Source organism: Papaver somniferum, chromosome 11, assembly GCF_003573695.1.
Source record: "Papaver somniferum cultivar HN1 chromosome 11, ASM357369v1, whole genome shotgun sequence".
Taxonomy (NCBI): domain Eukaryota; kingdom Viridiplantae; phylum Streptophyta; class Magnoliopsida; order Ranunculales; family Papaveraceae; genus Papaver; species Papaver somniferum.
Window position 1 is genome coordinate 25,485,134 of NC_039368.1, and position 21,361 is coordinate 25,506,494.

At 37.0% G+C, this 21,361-nt stretch overlaps 2 protein-coding genes and 1 pseudogene across 3 annotated transcripts; 1 reads left to right on the forward strand and 2 right to left on the reverse strand.

Moving 5' to 3' along the window:
* Positions 1-823: 823 nt before the first annotated feature.
* Positions 824-5,482, forward strand: LOC113322641 (prolycopene isomerase, chloroplastic). 2 transcript variants are annotated; one of them, XM_026570769.1, is made up of 13 exons: positions 824-1,581; positions 1,690-1,896; positions 1,988-2,087; positions 2,544-2,626; positions 2,732-2,788; positions 2,868-3,020; positions 3,153-3,231; positions 3,591-3,739; positions 3,851-3,985; positions 4,170-4,283; positions 4,659-4,769; positions 4,872-4,980; positions 5,108-5,482. In XM_026570769.1, the coding sequence occupies exons 1-13, from the start codon at positions 1,120-1,122 to the stop codon at positions 5,179-5,181; spliced, it is 1,833 nt and encodes a 610-aa protein (XP_026426554.1). In that variant the 5' UTR covers positions 824-1,119; the 3' UTR covers positions 5,182-5,482. The 2 variants fall into 2 exon arrangements, with proteins under 2 accessions (XP_026426554.1, XP_026426555.1); XM_026570770.1 differs by having other exon boundaries at positions 1,529-1,582; positions 1,684-1,896.
* Positions 5,483-5,612: 130 nt separating this feature from the next.
* Positions 5,613-12,043, reverse strand: LOC113322640 (annotated as a pseudogene).
* A 6,909-nt stretch (positions 12,044-18,952) lies between these two features.
* On the reverse strand, positions 18,953-21,354 carry LOC113324233. Its single transcript, XM_026572553.1, has 4 exons — positions 20,687-21,354; positions 19,894-20,368; positions 19,504-19,799; positions 18,953-19,277 (listed from the first exon to the last, which is right to left on the reverse strand). Exons 1-4 carry the CDS (start codon positions 21,352-21,354, stop codon positions 18,953-18,955), a joined length of 1,764 nt encoding a protein of 587 aa, XP_026428338.1.
* Positions 21,355-21,361: the final 7 nt, after the last annotated feature.

Sequence of the window (21,361 nt, forward strand, 5' to 3'; positions counted from 1 at the left end):
GTCAAAATGAACTCCTATTAATTTCTACTTGATTTTTCGGAAAACCTATTTGAAACCAGAGTTCATTCCAGAAATGAACTCCTGATAAAAACCTATATAAACCAGAGTTCATTCTAGAAATGAACTCCTGATAAAAACATATAAACCAGAGTTCAATCCAGAAATGAACTCCTGAGAAAAACAGAGTTCATTTGTAAAAATGAACAACATCGTCATCATCATCTTCTTCGACGTCTTCAACAGCAGCAATAACAACAACATCGTATTCATCGTCTTCATCATATTTATCGTTTTCATCATCTTTAACAACATCAGTAAAACAAAAAACAAACAAAAGAAACGCAAAAAACTTCATCGCCTTCATCATCTTCATCGACTTCAACATCATCATCGCAGCATCAATACCAGTAAAGAAGAAAAACCCTAAAAAACTCCATTGTTCATCTTCTTCAGCAACAAATCTTTATAAAAAGTGTGTAAATCAATCACCGTCTTCAACATCAGCAGATCTCAAAGTCTTCATCATCTTCGTTGTCTTCATAGTAGCAGATCAAATCTTTCAATCAAGATTCATTGTCTGCAACAACAGCAGGAAGAAAAAGAAAAAAAAAAAGAAAATGGAGAGAAGAGAAACTAGATTTGAAATAAAGAGGAGAGAGAAAGTAAATATGAGAATGAGATATTTTCAACTAAATTTTTGTATATATGTGGTCACCCTAGGACCAAACCATTATATGCTAGGACCAAACAATAATATAAAGATATTTCTACCACTACAAGATGATAATTACATCATCCATGACATCACCCTAAGACCAAACCATTATTTATAGGACAAAATTATAATATATTTTTTCAAAAAAAACTAAACAGACACATGACTGAGTCAACTGGATTAGACTCATCGTAATATATTATTTCTTGGACTATCGTGTATTTCCTACTTTTATTTTTCAACTTTTTCACGGATGTCAAGTCCAAGGGAAACTGCCCTTGATTTTATTTTTTTACTTTTTCACCGGAATCTTGTCTCATCTGTGTGCGGAATCATGGACTGGAATCATTTCAAACCGAATTCAAATATAATCCAAACCTCCCCTCTCGAAGAAGAACAAAAACATGGCGATTCTATCACAATCAACACCACCAATGGCTCTGATTCACAGTCTCCACTCCGTTCCTCATCACAAAACCCTAGAATTCAGTAGTCTCACACCAAATTATTCTAAATCAGTTTCTTTAACACGGTTTGAGGGTTTTGAGTTGCAAAGGAGAAAGAAATTAGGTAAACTGAAAGAGAGGCAAAGGAGAACTGGAGGAGGGACGACGAAATCAGTGTTGAGTGTGGAGAAAAATGTAAGTAGTAGTGATAGTGGAAATGAAAAGAGAGAGACTTATGATGCTATTGTTATTGGTTCTGGAATTGGTGGATTAGTTGCTGGTACACAATTAGCTGTAAAAGGAGCTAATGTTTTAGTGTTGGAAAAGTATGTAATTCCCGGTGGAAGTTCTGGTTATTATGAGAAAGATGGATACACTTTTGATGTTGGATCATCTGTCATGTTTGGTTTCAGCGATAAGGTAATTGTTTCTATCAAATTAGTGAATTTTCGTTTTGGTTTTTGAGTTGTTTCGCAGTGCGTTAATTATGAGACAGTTGTAATGTTTGAGCTTTATTTTAATGGACAGGGTAATTTGAATTTGATAACTCGGGCATTGGCAGCAGTAGGGTGTGAGATGGAAGTGATACCAGACCCGACGACTGTTCATTTTCATCTACCTAATAATCTGTCTGTTCTAGTACACAGAGAATACAATGACTTTATCACGGAACTTACTAATAAATTTCCTCATGAAAAGGAGGGGATAAATAAATTTTATGGTGTATGCTGGAAGGTTTGTCTTCAGTTACCGAAATATTAATTTGTATTTGCCTTTTACCCCATATCCACAGCCTTTAAGTCATAGTAGCTTCTTATGTATGCAGATATTTAATGCCTTGAACTCATTGGAATTGAAGTCCCTCGAGGAGCCACTTTATCTTTTTGGACAATTCTTCCAGAAGCCTCTCGAGTGCTTGACTCTTGGTATGTACTCTTCTACTTGCTGTGTTAAGCTATATCGCAATTGTCAAGTTCTTTATGCGTAAGTTTTTTGTCATTATGTCTAAAACATTGTAGTCTTAGAGATTTGTTTGTGTTACAATGTTCCACGCCTACCCGTGGCATACAATATGCAAGGCTGCTTAAGTGCCTATTAAACCCCTTACCCCTTATACAATTTACTTTCTTTGGAATGGAGAGAATTGTCAAAACATAAATGTGCATTTTGTGTTCAATATTTTCTGATCAAATGCATAATATGTTTAGTCTCCTAGTGCCCTTGCGGAGGAGTCTCGGAGTACTTGGTTTTCGTTTATTCATGAGCACAGCCCTGTTTACGATTTCCCCTCTCTATTTTCAATTTACTTTGCATATCTGAAGGTTTCCTGTGCTTTTGAAGTTTGTGAACTCAAAATACGTGATCATGTCTTCGTGTGTCAGCTTATTATCTGCCTCAAAATGCTGGAGCCATTGCACGAAAGTTCATACAAGATCCCCAGTTGTTATCTTTCATAGATGCCGAGGTAATCTATAATACTAACTCTTTTCTGGGTTGGACTAGTAGTTGATAAAATTGGAGATTTGCTTTTCTCTTTTCACAAATGATTAACTGTATGGTGTTTCTGCAGTGTTTTATTGTGAGCACAGTTAATGCTTTGCAGACACCGATGATCAATGCGAGCATGGTAGTCTTGTTATTACCCTAAGCCTTTAAGGCCTTCATGTTTGTGGCCTACATTGCTTCTTATCCACTCTCTTTTCCAGGTGTTGTGTGACAGGCATTTTGGTGGAATCAATTACCCTGTTGGCGGTGTAGGCGGCATTGCAAAATCCTTAGCCAAAGGCCTTCTTGATAAGGGAAGTAATATAATGTACAGGGCAAATGTTACCAGCATTATACTTGAGGGTAAAAAAGCTGTAAGTGGCTCAATGCTCTCTATTAGCACTGAGATCTTTTAGGTTTCTATAGGCTGTTGATTACCTAGGCACTATAAATCTGGAAGTATGTTTTGGCTCCTCGCTTATGCTATTACAGTCTATATTTTTCAGGTAGGAGTTAAACTTTCAGATGGAAGAGAGCTATTTGCAAAAACTATCATATCAAATGCAACTAGATGGGATACCTTTGGTGAGTCTTGGAAGTGCTTGGCATTGTTAATATCATTATAACATGATATCACCATAGATTATTTTGATTTGTGAGTTCCTATATTTCATTTTTGTCCTTTCCCACTGGACACTGAAAATCATAATGGGTGTCTGATCGGATACCAACCAACACGGGAAGTTGATCATGGAATGTAGCTTCGTCCACCTTAAATTGACTGAACATCCAAAAAGCACTTGAAAGCTAAACTTAATTACTGTTAAATACTCCAACATAAATTGGTTGGGTTGGCCAAAGCGACTGAAATTATGACTGTCTTTATCATTTTTTGGCAGAGACATAAGAGAGATGTTTTTAATCCGGATTACTTATTATTGTAGGAAAGCTTTTGAAAGGAAATGAGCTTCCAAAGGAGGAGGAAGAATTCCAGAAAGTTTATGTCAAAGCACCGTCATTTCTTTCCATCCACATGGCGGTTAAAGCAGAAGTGTTGCCGTCAGACACAGATTGCCACCATTTCGTTCTTGAGGTAGTAGGATATGTTTATAGGAGTAGCAATCTGTGTCTTAACGATTGTATCCAGCGTAGTAGTCTGTAGAGCGCAGTGTTCACCTTTACATATTTTTGTGGAGTTTTGCAGGATGACTGGACCAGCTTAGAAAAGCCATATGGAAGCATTTTCTTGAGCATTCCAACTGTTCTTGATTCATCCTTGGCTCCAAAAGGACATCATATCCTTCACATATTCACAACATCTTGTATTGAGGACTGGAAGGTGAGGTTCTGCTATCATCATAGTACAATCGGAAGCTGTCTTTCGTTATAGTAGGATATCTTTTGTTTCGGATTATCTTAAGCTGTTTCCTTTATTTCGTTTTTATGAGTCATATCTAAGTTGTTAAATGGAGTTCTCGAATAACTCTAGCATTGATTACTAAAGTGGTTTCTTAACTGATCAGGGACTTCCCCAGAGAGACTATGATGCAAAGAAGGAAAGTGTGGCAGATGAAATCATCAGTAGATTGGAAAATAAACTTTTTCCAGGGCTTAAATCAGCCATTGTTTTCAAAGAGGTAGAAACTGGCTACGTTACTTCATTTTGTCTGTAGGAAAGCATTATGAAACAAGAATATTGACGAACGTGAACAAATAGAGGGAGAGAGAGGTATGCCCTTAGCTTAAGGTTATCTTCGAATGGGCACTAGGCATTGTCATTGAGCAGGGATAGTTGCCAATATATCAAGCCTTGAAACTTGATCACTTGGATACCTAAGCTGCGGTTAAATAAACCGGCAAGTTTCATATTTAACAGCTATTCTTCCTATCTATCCCTTTTCGTTTCTTTATTCTTTATCCTCGGTTGTGTTAAGGGTTCTTGTTGACAATGATCCATTTATTTAGTTAGCTTCATGTTGCGATTCCTTTTTATAAATTGTTGGTTAATGCAGGTAGGGACACCCAAGACGCATAGGCGCTTCCTTGCTCGAGATGATGGTACATATGGACCAATGCCACGTAAAATTCCTAAAGGCTTATTGGGGATGCCATTCAATACGACTGTAAGTCAAGATAACTGCAATTAATTATGTTCAGCTTCAACATGCAAGATAACTACCTCTTATTCTAATTATCACCGGTGGCGTGTTTCTGGGATACCGCAGGCTATAGATGGGCTCTACTGTGTTGGGGATAGCTGCTTTCCAGGACAAGGTGTCATAGCTGTGGCCTTTTCAGGGATTATGTGTGCTCATCGAGTAGCTGCTGATATGGGTAAGCAGTATTTGAAAGCCTGTCTAATTTGTAATTGCTAAGCGCGTAGCAGAGATTTTCGCTAGCAGCATTACAAAGCAATCTAGGCCACCAGTGGGTTGAATTTATTTATCTTCCCCTTTTTCAGGGCTCGAGAAGAATTCCCCGATATTAGATGCCGCCTTACTTAAACTTCTTGGCTGGTTTAGGTCAATGGCATGAAGAATACATGCTTTATAACAAGTCTCTTGTAAATGGCCTAGCAACATAAATGAGAAGTCAGATACTTTTACAGATTACATAAACCACATTTTATGGCTGCTTCCAGCCATGATACCGGTGTGCCGAGAATACATAGCCGTCTTATAAGCAGAGGTAACTCCTACCAAGCATCAGATAGAACACGTAGGTTCTTGTACAGGCTTTTAAACTTTCTATAAATGTAAGTACAGCGTAGTCTTCTATACACGTGTTTACTGCAAGTCTTCTGCCTCTGGCTTTTCAATAAAATTATTCCCGGTTATAAATAAAATGTGATCGTTTTCTGTAGTTTGTTGCTCGCCTTTGTCTACTTTGGATTGTTTGACATCTATATGCTGTCTATTTTGGCTTATTTGTCACTGTTAGATATATAAATGTTTTAGAGTTGCTTATCCTCTCAAGTTGCATCTGGAATTCAATAATTCATGTTTGCATTACATAGATGATGATAGAAGATCCATCTTTAGCTCTATTAGACAGCAGTGATATTGTCCTCAGGTTTCTTTACACTCACAAAATTTATAGCATATCTAGGGGAACCATAAGATTACTCGGTTACTCTTCTACAACTACACCAGTATAGTAGTACGAGATTCTGAGTTACAATGATGATGAGATCAGGGAATCTTGTAGACTTGTCAAGTTATCGTTCTTCTTATCTAGAGTTTGTTTTCTGAACTAGTAGTAACCCTCCGTAAGATGTTATCGGCCAGTGGAAATGTTGAAACACAGAATCCCTTCTGTTGTCTGTTGATACTGTAGTTTTGCTTACAGAATCTTAAGCAGAGTGGAGCTTATTTCGCCGCAAAGAAAGATAAGCTAACAGGCGATATCCAATAACCATGGTGACCATGGCAGTGACTTCAGTCAAACCACTGTCCAGTTCCATTCCATGTGCAGATGGCGTAATATGATCGTACTGAACCTTGATAAGAAGCCTGTAAGTGTGATAGTTGAAAGAAACATAGCGGATCCATGATATAAATGCTGGAACTTTCTGCAAAATATTAGCCAAATTTTTGTTATTTATGTGATTTACCAGTCACCCTGAGATGAATCTCAGAGATTAATCAAGCTTCCGTTTGCTTATGTTCAGCGATGAACTAACTATTTTCAGGGATATTAAAAGAAAAAAAAACACTATTTTCAGAAAGTTAGAAACGAATGTAAATGCATACCTTCACAAAGAACCCACCCGCCAACATGAAGGTCATTACAGCAACTGAAGCCAGAGTTGTTGCCTTCTTTACATCCATCAGTGTAGCACCAATAGCTAGTCCGAGTCCCTGCCATCACACCGTCCACTTTAGTGATCCATATTTGGAAGAAAAATATAGCTGACAGTTCTCCTGTTTAATGGCATGGTAATCAGGTAAGTGAAGAAAGTCATACCTGAGCAGCTACGATACTAAGAAACAGCGTAAGCATGGTCAGGAAGAAAGGACCCACACTTAGTCTCAAACCCGTCATGAAGTACACGACAAGAAGGAACAATACGGGTAAGAAGAGGTCAAGCGGTAAATCACTAGTGGTCCTAGCAATGAAGTATGCATCTGTACATGTCAACTGCTCGTTCCTTGTTTAACATTGCTCGTTCTTGGGGAAATGTGAATATTGCAGTGAAGACAGGGAAAAATCCCCAGAAGACTGCCATGAAAAAGAGTAATCCAGACTGCAAATGTAGGAAACAACAAAGAAATTAGGTTTGGAATCTCTTTCTATTTTCTAGATCCAATGTATCTGATGATTATATTTCAGGACTACTAGCAGTACACTATTCAAGTTTCTTACCTGATCCTGCAGGCCTTTGGGGGTGCTAGTATCAGATTGCCACCATAGCAAACCCAAGATAATTGCAGTGGAGATAACTTGTGTTATTCTTAACCAGCTCAAGTAATCATGCCGCCTTTCTTTGAGACCTCTTCGGAATAGAATGGAGAACTGTTGCCACCAGCTTGCTCCCCACTCTCTCTTTGGAGAAGCCAATTGCGATTTCAAATCTTCGTCGATGCGATCCGGTACCATCAGTTTCTTCTTTTCTTTGTCAGCAACTCTAGTGTCATAAGCCTCTACCAGGTACTGTATTTTATTTAACACCAACCATAGTTAGAACTTGCTCTTTATTGCTCACTACAAGAACTACTTTGTATAGTTCAGCATGTATAAGAACACACATCAGACCAGAAGGCTATTTTTCTTAATGGGATTCCTATAAAATAAACGTCTCTTGTCTCTCACACCTTCTGTGTTTTTGTGAATAGATTCGTTGTAAGAGGAAGTAGGAAACAGGAATGAGGCATTCTTAGACCTGCTTTTTTCAGTGTCATTTAAGTTACTAGAAACGTTCTAGATGTAGGGCTTGATTCTCCTAACACATATTCGATACCATCAAAAATTTACCTCATGTACAATTGCTGGTGAAGGCTTTCCCTTCCTAGTTTGCGTTTCCAAGTTACCCATCTCAACTTTATCTTCTAATTCTGATGGTACAGAAACATCATTTACATTCCCATTTGCAAGGTCTAGCAAGAATTCTGCTGGATTCATCGCTATAAGAGGTGAACACCCTATGGATGAGAAATAGTCCATTGCTTCTGATGCCTTCCCATAATATAGTAAGCTCCCCTTTCCGAGTAGGACCAGTTTATCAAATTTGTGAAATAGTCTGCTGGATGGTTGATGGATTGTGGTAACCACTGTTTTCCCAGCCTGTCATAAGATTCAAAACAATCGTTAATGCTATAACTCAAAAATAGTTAAAGGTCATATAAAGTTCAAACTTAATGACTTTTCAACATCCTTCTTGAATTGAATATGCTGGAAGGTGTGACTAACTAAACGTACCTCAGCTATGTCATGTAACATCTGTACAATCCTTAGGGCTGTTGTTGAATCCAGGCCAGAGGTAGGCTCATCAAGGAGCAAAAGGGAAGGGTTGATTATAATCTCGTTTCCAATGCACACTCTCTTCCTCTCGCCACCTGAAACTCCTCGGACAAAGGAGCCTCCTATCATGGTGTCTTGGCACCTACACACGGTTACTTTCCTCAGTTGCTTGTTGGTATTTGGGTGATCGACTTGGGTTATGTCATCTATTTGTGATATCAAGTAAAATAAAATTACCTCTCAAGTCCAAGTTCACAAATAACGTCCATGGCTCGCTCCTCCTTTTCCTGTTTCGACAGTGTCTTTGGCAACCTTAGAAGAGCTGCATATGTCAGTGTTTCTCTCACTGTAAGGTGAGGAAACAGAACGTCATCTTGAGTCACGTATCCGATCCTGTTATATGCTTTGAGTTAGACTCTAAATCAACTTTACAAAATAATATTGGTCCTTTTTGTACAGAGTTTTATTTGCATTTGACAAGTCCTTGATGTTATAACATGCCAAATTCACGCAACTGAATGTAAGGCTTAATTTACTACAGATGCTGCTACACGACTTTAAAACCTTTTAAACTAGCTGCAACGCTAGTCATTAATGATTTTGCTGTTTTATACAGGTTTTAAGCTAGAGTAACAGGTGCAAGCATATATATAAGGCAGGTACCTGCGCTTGAGAGACTTGGAATATGGCTGATCATTGTAGGAAATTGAACCTCCTGTAGTCAACGGGTCTCTCAATCTCCCACCGAGCAGATTAAGAAGTGTCGTCTTTCCACTCCCTGAAGGTCCCATAAGAGCCAAAACTTCACCTGGACTTGCAGAACCCGTAATCCCATTTAGTATATCCTTCTCAACTGTTGTTCTCACTTTTTTGATAATCACTTTGTATGTAACATCTGTGAACTGTTATTCATTTTAGGGGGAAAGAAGTAACATTATCAGACAGTCGCCTATGAGCCGGTTAATGGCTTACCAGTTCTCCAATGCCAATTTTAAATGGGTAAGCAATTGCTTCATAGTGTTACAATTTGTTCTTTTCTGATACTGAAATTCTAGAAAATTCTGATTCCTGTACCCAAGTATTGAAAATTAAAGCAGTGAAATATAATTCGCAATTTAAATTTGGTTCTTAGTTTTACCTTCAAATGTATCGGCAAGGTGGGTTCCATGTGAACCTTCTTGGTCACACCAGCTTCAATATCTTCAGCTGCAAGTACCAAAGACAGAATCATGAATACTACTGGTTCCAGGTATATATGCATAAGAATTCAGACAGACAATGTCTGAACTTTAACCAACTGAATCAACCAAATCTCCGAAACAATCAGGAACATTCCACTATCTCACCTTTATGCGACATCATGATAAGAAAGGATGAAGAGTCAGGCTTCATGTTTTCTTTAACTTAAAACTCTTACGCAACCGGATATAAAAGAGCCCGGGAAACAATGATTGAAGTGGTAACCAGATTTAAACTGGTTCCAGTTACTATCAGTTTTTCGTATGAATGCCTAAAAGCAGATGGAATCATATGACTCATATAAGTAGCAAACATTTTCATCCTAGTACCATATAAAGTCAAAAACATTAACCTTGATCGATATCTTTCAACCCAAATCAGGTACACGAAAAGTCTTTCTGGTGGAACCAAACTATGGTATACAAGAACGAAATAGATACTATTTCCCGGTCATCTTAAGTCAACATCTAACTCGAAAACTACAGCCCTATAATTGTCCAAATCCATTCACATTATGGCTGATCAGACGGATATGATTCGATCATGTGGTCCAGATAATGGGACTTTGACCTATCAAAGAGGTGTCCTAAATACTGACTTACAGTTATGCTGGTCCAAATGGGACAGTAAGGTAAGGTACTACATAACATTAGCCCAATTTTCTACTTTCTGTCATACATCATTGACAGAACAGAATGACCGGTAGTCGTGGTGCGGTCCCAACTCCCCTAATTTCGAACTTCTACTATTTGTCCATAATCTCTGATGACAAGATTTGGGTGCCGTGGTACCCATCTCTGAACCAAAAAATTGGGTACCTTCAATACCGTCAAGACTTTGGCGTTAACTTCTCTATATGACTAACTATCTCTTTGCATATGGATATCGTTAAGTCTCCATCTGTTTCTACGTTTACTATTCTCTCTTTCTATTATTTTAATTAATTTTTGAGAACTAGCAAAAGTTCAACTTGAATACCTCAAAATCAATTTTTCCCGCCAAAAATCTACAGCTTTTTCCGTGGATCGTCAAGAAATAGCAACTCCGGGAATATTTTAGTAACCATGCTGTTGTGAATTTCACTTCCACAATCAACACCACCATCTTACCCACATTAACATTCTAAGTTTACACCTAGTCTACCTCATAATGGCGCTATCATGCGACTTTTCACAAGTAAACTCCATTCACGATGATGCTTTTGGAGAATTTACTTTGTTGATTGGATGCAATTCCAAATATCTGTTCTTAGCCATCATCCAAACAATTTATATACCAAAAGCTTACTTCATTTATTTTATTATCTCAAAATATTTCGTTGTTTTAAGAAGTCTACGAAAGAAGTTCGAGTTACTCAAGGAGCTAGTCTGGCCAACCAGTATGCCAATCATTCATACTGGAGGGTAAATTAGTTTTAAGATAAGGTAAATTATCATAGAAACTTAGTACTAAAAAAAAGTAAAGTTTCTAAATGTGAATAACTGACTTACGTATATCCTCGTCGCTAAAAGCTTGTGAATCGGCGATGTCTTCAGGAGGCACAGTGAAGCCAGTGAAAGAGAAGGAAAATCCCAAGCTGCCGCTAGAAGCTCGGCTAAGAGCCGCACCAGCACCACCACTTAACTCAGCCAAATTCAGCTGAGCGCTACGTGTCTTCCTTATGTGAGTCCTACTACGCCCTGGTGAAGCTCCCACTGATCGTAATTTCCCCAAGCTCGTCTTCCTAGCTAGAGTAGTTGAGCCACCATCACTGGCTTCACTCAAACTGGCTTGACTTGGCGTCCTTATGATTGATGTTTCCAATTGTTCAGATCTTGTCCTTCCCAAACCTAAATTATGATAAGTCGATGTCGTATCCATGATCTTCCTCGCCCACAAGAATCACAAAATTTAAACCTATAATCAAAATTATGATACAGCATAAACATGTGTGTATGAATTCTTAAGACTGAATAATAAACTGTTTTTCAGTGGAGACAGAAAACTTCTTAGGTATGCTGGTAGGTAAATATGGACATGGAGTCGTGTACTTTGATGTTTCATTTATACCCACACTTATTACAGAGATAATAGGCATGGCACTAAATTATTATACCACCATTAATTAATTATAGCTACTCTAGCTCCCCTAGTTTGGCAATTGGGTTTTGTTATTACATGATGAAATGATCAATGTACTATGAGAATACTCCAAAATGAGGACTCAATTGATTGAACATACATGTAGATATATCTCTAGAGTCTATCTATAGTATATAATTGAAAACAAGAAATTTAATTAGAATCAATAGTTTCTCCAAGAAAATTAAGAGAAAGCAAAACATTCGATACACAATTCTTGAAGGAAAGAAGAAACCAGGAACAAAATTACAAGACATACGAGAAAAAAATGAACCACGTTCCAATTGATCTTTTATCATGCATCTTCTTTTTTCTTCATCAACCCATTTTGATTATTGAAAATATAGATAGATAACACTAGCTAGGTTTTGTATTTATGTTTACAGCATTTTCATCCACATGCATGGTTAGTGACAATCGAGAGAGAGAGAGAGAGAGAGAGTACCTAAATCTGGTGATGGAGGAGAAGGGAAGACTAGTAAACAGTAGTACAGTAGTTCAAGTAGCTTGGCAAAGAAGATGATGTAAGGATAGAGAAAGATGCAACTAATGACTGGTGAGTGGAAGAATTAATGCGAGGAGGAGAGGAACCCTTATTAATAGGGAAAGTAAGTACTATCTATTCTTACCAAACTACCCCAAGCATTTTCTATTTATAACTTTGTAACCATTATCTCTTTCATTAGAAATTCTTGTACGTCGATAAACCATATTAAAGGTCGACTACTAGCCTAAAAAAGCACCTGTCTCCCTAAGCAAAAACAGTTAGGCACGGAACGGAGTATCTGTAGATCGAAGTTAGGCACGGAAGGTCAATACGTAGCTGCATAGCTTGGTAGGCTTTTAATGTTCAATCCGTGCATGCTTAGGCTGATGATTCACGCTTCATAGATTTTAACAAACTAATTAACTTTGGAATTGGACATTTTTAGAACTTCAAATTGATTAAGTACTAACCTACTATGTAGGGTGTTGTTTGGAAAGTTGCCGATTGGCCTGAAATATATTGGGGATTTGAAAATGTACCTCAGTAAATACTATGCATGCATGGCTACCTAGAGCATCCATGATGGCAGACCCAATCATATGGTCCTAGGAATAATATATTATAGAGAGTCTATCCAGTTGACTCAGTCATGTGTCTGTTTGATCCTATTTGGGAAAATATATTATACTTTGGTCCTACAAATTATGGTTTGGTCCTAGGATGATGTCATGGATGATGTAATTTTCATTGTGTGGTGGCAGAAATACACTTATATTATTGTTTGGTCATAGAAAATAATGGTTTGGTCCTAGGGTGACCACGTATATACCAAAATTACTAGAAAATATCTCATTCTCAGATTTACTTTCTCTCTCATCTTCTTTTCTTTTTCAGATCTACTTTTCTCTCTTTTTTTATTTATTTATTTTCTCTTAATGATTTGATCAGATTTGATGTTGAAGACGATGACGAACTCGATCTACTTGATGAAGACGACGACGATCTCATGTTGTTGCTGCTGCTTGTGTTGAAGATGAAGATGAACTCTGTTTTTTAGAGTTTTTTCTGTTGCTGTCTTGATAAAGAAAAAGATGAAGACGATGATATTGTTGTTTCTGTTGAAGCCGACGATGAAGATGATGAAATCGATGAAGATGATGTTGAAGACGTCGATGAATATGATGTTGTTGAAATTGATAAAGAAGATGAAGATTTGGGTGTTTTTCGTCGTTTTTTGTTGCTGCTGTTGTTGAAGATGAATGACGACGATGAATTTTGATGAAGTTCTTTGTTGCTGCTGCTGTTGTTGAAGATGAAGATGATGATGCTGATGTTTTTATATGGAGTTCATTCCAGCAATGAAGTCTGGTTTGTATAGGTTTTTATATGGACTTCATTTCTGGAATGAAGTCTGTTTTTTTAGGTTTTTATATGGACTTTATTTCTGGAATGAACTGCTATAAGAAAATAAGTAAAAATTCACACGGAAGGGTACTTTTATCAGTTTAATATTTTTAAATAATTATGGACCAAACAATAAAAGCGTTTGACCAAAAGACTAAACTGACATGGACCCATTTAAAAAGGACCAAACGATATTTTTCCCGACATAAAAATAGAAAAAGCTGAACTATAATTGGTTTTAGCTTTCTTGGGAACTATTTGAGCATAACGAGTAAGGCTAACAGGGATACCAAATTACTTGGGAGTATATCAATGCCTTACCAATATGTATTTTGTCCTATATGCATATTGATACACTCCTAAATAATTTGGTACCCTAAATTAACAATGAGATACCATTTTACCACACAAAAAAAAATGTTGACAAAATAATTAAGCGGTTCACTTCAAAAGGATGCTAGATCAAATTTGGCAAATGCGCATTTGCCAAATTTATTTATTTCCGCTGTGCTTCCAAATATATGATTGATATCCATCGTGGACGGTCTTACTAACTAGTCAACACTGAAGCCTCTTACTCAATACTTTGTAGTATCTTAATTCTAAATTACTTACAAAAACCGTGTGATGCCTGAGATTAACATACATGACTAGCTACTGACTCCATTCTTTATTAAGTATATGATATGACTACTAATTCACTCATTCATGCATATTAAACATTGACCTAACCAACTAGTCATTGAAAATGCTTGTACAAGCTTCAGCTTCAAGTCTTCTGCTTCCACAATCGAAGTCTTAACAAAGAAAATTCGAGAAAAAGAAAGAAAATAAACAGTATGGGGACAAAAGAGTAATTCAAGTTATGGAGACGTGTTTCAACGAAAATCTAAAGTGATTGTTAGCTGTCTGACATGAAATCAAACTAATAAAACGAACAGAAGAACAAAAGAAAGGTCTGATCAAAAAAAAAAAAAAAAAAAAAAAAAAAAAAGGAAAAAGAGGGAGGAGCATAAAGGACATTTTTGGTGGTGTGTGCGCGGTGTGCAGTTGGGACCTACGTTCTAGATATGAACTTGCCGCGTGTCAATATGGATAATCTCCCCCCATAAACATCACTCCTACAGTGTGCAGCTACATGCATCTCTTTACGTATACCAACCTGGCGATGTTTTACCCTATAAAACGGGTTCTTTGTGAGACGCACAATTATTGGTGAAAAGGAAACAAGTGAAATTGTCATTATTGCCCCTGTGCAATACATCCTACCAACTTTTTATATGAAAGGTAAACTAAAAGTGCCCATTCCTACTATTCGGAAGCACATCAGTCAGACTCAGTCTCCGATAATGCACAGTAGGACGGAAAGACAAAAAAAAATTGTTTCAAAAGGACTCTTGGGGAAAAAAAAAGGCTTTTTAAGGGAAGCTTTAGAATTTCGGGGTGGTGGGAACCTGGAGCACCTCCGAGCCATCTCTGTTTAATTAGGAATAACTCCAGTTGCATGAGCTACTTTTATTATTAAAACAACATTAGCAATAAATGTTACAGTAATAATCACAGGCTATGTAGGTTGGAATCTTTGTTTCAAAATCCTTTGAAATTCATGGTAAACAATTTGTATGCATTCTTACTAATAAAATTAGTTTTTTATGTAACAAAACACACAATGCCGTTTTACTTAGTTCATTGTTACAGGCTCGAACTGGAATGTTTGGTTTGGTTTGGTTAATATGCTAGAATTTTTAATCTTGGTTGTTTATTAACAAGTAAACCTTGTAATGGTTCTGATTCGGAGCTATCATATATGATTCTTTTTGGTTGTTTATTATTATATTACCAGCCCCGTTTGGCAGTAAGAAAGTACACCAGGAAGGGCGTTATGGTCACTAAGAAAAAAGCAGGAGTGTCACGTCATCATGAAATCAGTTAAAAAGATGATTAAAGTTTCCGATGAGGTAATGAAGGGAGTATTAGTGGAACAACCATTCAAACGACCACTAAAACAAATAAAAAAGATATCAAATCAAAAACAAGTCCCTCATCAATCTTTTCCAAAAATGGGCGGTGCCGGCCTCTTCAGGTAAACCCACGTGACAAAGACGACACTGACGAGATGATCTTTGTACAACTCATTATCTGTTTTACGTGACACGTGTTCGGCCTATACTATACAAAAGAATACGACATGTGTACGCTTCGAAAATTTGATTTGGATAATTTCCTTTCCGTTCTTCCAGTCCATCTAGTGGACATACCACCAGTTTTCTTCCTTCTAACGTGTCGTCTCTTGAATTTGGGTGTTGTCAAGGGGCCAGAGGGGATCATATGTTCAAACCAAAAAGAGATCAAGTTTTGGGGAATTTTATTGACAATTTTGTTGATATCGAACGAGTATCCGGAATTGATGGGTATGCTAAATTTTTGGCGGATCTGGTTTTCAATCCACTTATTTAAGGACCAGATTTGATATTTTATAACTAGGTCTGGTTCTGATTTCCGGTCTAAATGGCATCCGGATAGAACCGAATTCATAGACAACCCTAGTATTATTATAGTTGTTAACTATTCTACAATAATTTATAAAATATTAAGATGTTTCCCGTATTATTTAGAAACTAATTTGTCAAATGATAACGGGTAAGAGAAGAAAAAAAAATACATGGAGACTTCATGGCACAATTTTTCAGCATAATTTTCTTCAAATCTTCATACAAAGGATCAAAATCCACCGTTATATACTCTATGTACACCTTAGCCAAATGTATGTCAACCAACCTATCAACTATTTTGTTTCCAACTTGGCATAATACGACTTAACCAAAAATGGACATAAAAGTGGATTATGTGACTTATGTACCACAAAAAACTTACTATAATGGACATCCTTTATAGGAAACGCAAACTTTTCGTGAACGATTGTTTGCTTTATTACAAAGATGGCGAAACTATGGAATATCTTGTGTTCAGTTGCAGCTTCTCGTTTAAAATTTGGAAATGTTTTGAGGACGCAATGCGCTTCATAGGTCCATTGCCTAATTGTACAGATCCCATCATCAAGAGGTGGAGACCTAATTTACCTCATCCAGTTGGGAAGTTGCTTTGGCCTCTCATTCCTGCCTTCTTTTCTTAGTCGATTTGGAAGTGCAAGAATCAAATAACTTTTGAATTTGGAAATGCAAGTATCAAGAGATTTAGAAGAGGAATGCGAATAAATTAAAAGTGACTAGTCTAGACATTATACTGGGAACCCGGGATAATTTCTTTGAAACGATAATGTATTAGTTTGTTTTTTTTTCCGAGTTCTCTGCATTGACTCTTGTCATTCAGCTGGGTTTGCAAGTTCTTTGAGTTTTTCTCACTTATTTCTCGTAGGTCATTTATAATATGTAAGTTTGCCGAAAAAAAGGAACCTATTAGCTATTCTGTTAGTTTTCTTATTGTTTTAGGTGTAAAACAAATAAAATGACAATGAGGTGTAAATTGAGTTCAAGAGATCAAAACTCATCTAAACCAAAAAATGATTGTTTGAGCGTTGTTTCGGTCAAAAAATTAGGAGATAGGTTGATCGTAGGGAAGTGCATGGAGAAAGAATGAGATATCACGGTGGTTGTATAATTGTAGGTGGTGTCGTCGAACTGATGAAGTTCAAGTTTTTAGACTTTGTTGTTAACCTAATACATTGAGGATTCTTTGTGTAGATTTGAATATATTTTTTGAGTAGGTCGGGTTGCCTCTTTAGGGTAGTAGTAGCACACCGGTCTCCCATAACAATTGATAAACGTATTGAAAATAGAAATATGGAAAACAAAGTAAAAATCCTTTTCCCATTGTTAAGATGACTATTTTACCACATATTTTCTTATTCATTCTTTATCTCAATGTTTATCACGACTTAGATTTTTTTTTTCATGAGTGCGTGGGTACCGGATTTGTCATAGACCGCCATCCAAAACCTTAAACAATATTGCCTTTGTGACATAATTGATGTCCTGTATAAATCAATAGGCAGATGATGCTACTACTGTTGATTTTAAAGAGTCGTATGAGACTATACTCGGTCAAGTAGTTAGTTGAACCCAGACTCAACACGACAACTAATTGTTTAGACTGAGAGTGTCAAGTCTATTAAGTAATGATTCTTAAGGTGAGCCTAATTAATTTTATTTTCTAACAAATTATTAATTGCAGTACTATGTCAAGTATAATGTCACTAGCGAGGTGCAAAAGCTTGTGGTTGATTTCATACGGGACATGCCTGAGAATCTGGAAGTTCTTGTAATCCCTATCAATCACTCTACAGATCGAACGAGGATGGGATTGCACTGGTCGCTTTTGAATTTTGATTTCGAAGCTAAGGAATGGAAATGGTATAACTCGTTACATTCAGAGAATGAGCAGTCATATCAAGACGATGCAAAGCAACTAGCAGATGTGGTACAAGTGGAACTCAACAAGAAGAGAGCATTGAAGGGTCACCCACCTATAGAAGAGCACGAATTAAACATCATGCCATGCCCTTCACAAGGAATCAACCCGGACTTTATAATATATACTTCTTACTTTATGAAACGAAGTACGAAGACAACAAAAGGTATGGAAAAAGGTCAGCAGAGGGCCGAAGACATTTTTCAGCAAATGAGATCAAAATTGGTGACCAAGACGTTGACAAAAGCCGGATGGTAGCGGAGGACGAGGAGCATAATCAGTGGCGCAAGACTACAGAAAAGCAACCATTGAAGAGGAAGAAGAGTTTTTAATCTTCATTCAAGATCACTTTCTGAATTTCTTCTAAACATTTTTAATCTTCAGACAAATTTTTAAATTTCAGTTTTCAACTTTCCGTTTAAGACTTATCACTATTATAAAGACCTTGAATTAATGTTTTTTATTAGTTTCAATATTGATGTTTTGAAAATAGACTTGTGTCAGTACTAAGGTATGTATTACAGGTTAGGAAATATTAAGGTGTACATGATTGTGCACAGTTTCTGATAGAGTAGAAAATCTGACAGGCAATGGTATATGAAGGTGTACATAATGGTACACATGTACTAACAGAAACATAAAATAGAAAAAGTAATAACCTAGTATCAATCATTGAACAACATAAATAAAAACTAATTACTGGCATTAGAACTGAAAAGATAGAATATTACTAAACAAAATAAACTAGTAGCATCCATTGTACAGCAAGGTGTACATAATGCTACACATGTAAAAAGACAGGTAAGAAAAGTGAAGTGCACATGAAGGTGTACATAATGGTACACGGATCCTGACACTAATTATCCATGAATAGAAAAATGAAAAGACATTACCAAAAGTAAAAACCAAAAAACATAGAATCTTTCAAACAAATCAAACATAATAAAAAGCATCAAGGCATGGGGCATGTAGCTCTGTTGTGGTGACCAAGAGTGAAGCACTTTGTGCACATCATAGGCCTCTTTTGCTTCTCCCAAGCCTTCTTGAAACGCTATTCTCTTCGTCTAGCGGGTTGAGGCACAGGAATAGGAATAATAATCCTATCACTAGGATCATAAGACTGCGGCTTGTCATAATTGGGGATTGGCAAGATGATCTCTTGGTATGTCATGTTGTACAATTCAGTGGTGAAGTATGGCTCAACAAATGAGTAGAGTCCTCCCTTGTAGATTGAATGGCATCACAAGCATGTGCGCAGGGAAAACCATTTACTTTCCACCTGTGACACGTACAAGTTCTCTCCAACAGATCTACAGAATGAGTGCGGGGAGACCTGACTTCATACAATATTTCCATAGACTCAACAACAGTCCAAGTACGACCAATGTTGATGTTCTCGTTTAGTAAATCCTCGTATACGGGAGTGAGCCTAGTGTTAAAATTTTCAAGACCTTCTACCCTTCTCTTAGAATTCATCTGCATAACCTTCAAACTAAGATAATAAAAACACAAAACATAAAATCAAAACATGATATAGAAGAAATACAGATAAAACATGTGTACAACAATATACACATTAAGGAAATCCATGTGTACAACAATGTACACACAGTTGCAGAACCACGGATATAACATGTGTACAAGTATGTACACATCAAGCAAATCCATGTGTACGACAGTAAAAAATAAATGAATGAAGCACTAAACATAAAAATCACCGTATCGCATCGAGAAGAGCAAAAGCAGGCAGCTTTTTGAACTCAAGAATCCAGCTACTGAATGACTCGGCAATAAATGAAGAGTGGGCAGCATATCTGCATACAGGGAAAAATGCATTTTCCCATTTCTCCTTTGGAATGGTCCTGAGATAATTAGCAACATGTCCACAACCAATTGCATGCATGCCCCGTAAAGCTTCTTCAAAGTTCGCTGTTGTGTAAAAGTAAGCAGCTTTGTAAAACAAATCAATAACGACATTGTAATTCACATCACCTTTTCCAATAGGGAGATTGCACTTGATGTGGTAAAAGAAATAGATGTGATATGAACCAGGAAATGCTCTTGGAATGCCCTGCAGAAGTCCTTCGTGACGATCAACTAAAGAAAACTATCGGACGATCATCGACCACTTGTTGAAGATTATCCAGAAACCAAAACCAATTGTCTTTGTTTTCAGATAAAACAATAGCAAAGGCATATGGGTAAAAACCATCATTTCCATTGACACATGTTGCAGCCATCAAAGTACCCCTGAATCTACCAGTGAGGAAAGTAGCGTCCAAGTAAATCATGGGCCCGGGATACCAATAGCTATGCTTGCAAGCACCGAAACAGATGAAAACCCGCTTAAATCTTCCAGTTTCTTCATCAACTTCAAGTTTCACAAAGCTATCAGGATGAGTTTGCTCAATGGCTTTCACATACCAATTTAAATCGCTATACGACTTCTCGTCGTCACCATATTGATCTTCAAATACAGCTTCTTTCCCTCTAGGGGCATGGTGATACTTAATATTGGACCCATAAGTCTTCTTAAAGAGTGACATAATCTGTTTGGGTTTTAAAGTGGGATCACCCTGTATACTGTCAGCGATCAAATGCTTAACTAACTTGGTTGTCACCACATGACTCTTCAACCTCAAACCAACACCACAGCTACAAAAAAAAATCTGGAATAAGTAATGTGCACCACATTGTACACCTAATAAAATATAAAAAACAACAACACACATGCAAAAAGAAAGCACATACCAAGCAAGAATATGAAATTTACACCACAATGTGCCACCTAAAAAGCCTACAACAAGTAATGTGCACCACAATGTACACCTAAAACAAGTCTTCATATTAAAACCTAAAAATCAATAACATGGATCAAAAAAAAAAGTGAACACCACTAACCTGTGAATAACGTTGGAATATTTCAGCACAAACCGAGAAATGTCACCATTCACATGCCCAAAGTGAATCCTCCAACCACAACCATCTTCTTCGCACTTCGCAGTAAAACGAGTCTTGTCATTTCTAAGAATAAGAATCTTGTAACCAGTACACATCTTGTACTGATCAACAGCAATCCATACAGCTTTAACACCACCCACAAATTCTCTACCAATATTGTCAAAAACATCACGCCATTCATCGATAATGAGAGGCTTGGCCTTGTCCGCATCATGATCGACCACCCTTACAAGATTAAGACTTTCACTTACACAAGAGTTTGAAGTACTAGCACCAGAACTACTGCTACAACCAGAATTAGAACGAGACAAAGACCTTGAACTAGTGCTACAACCAGTATGCTTCAGAATCACATCAACATTCAAATAGAAATCTTCATTGTTCATCTGAATAACAAGAAAAACTAAACCTTGAAGTTGTATATCACCTTGTATAAAAACTACTTGATTAGTATCCATATAGGAAAAACGTATACTCCAAGGGGACAAAGAACTCCACTGCTTACATGCAAAATGCTTCAATTCATCAACGGTGATAAAAGTATTAACACGAAACGCAACAGAATGCTCACCATGATTCAAAACAGCATGAACAAACTTCTCAGACATATTTGAT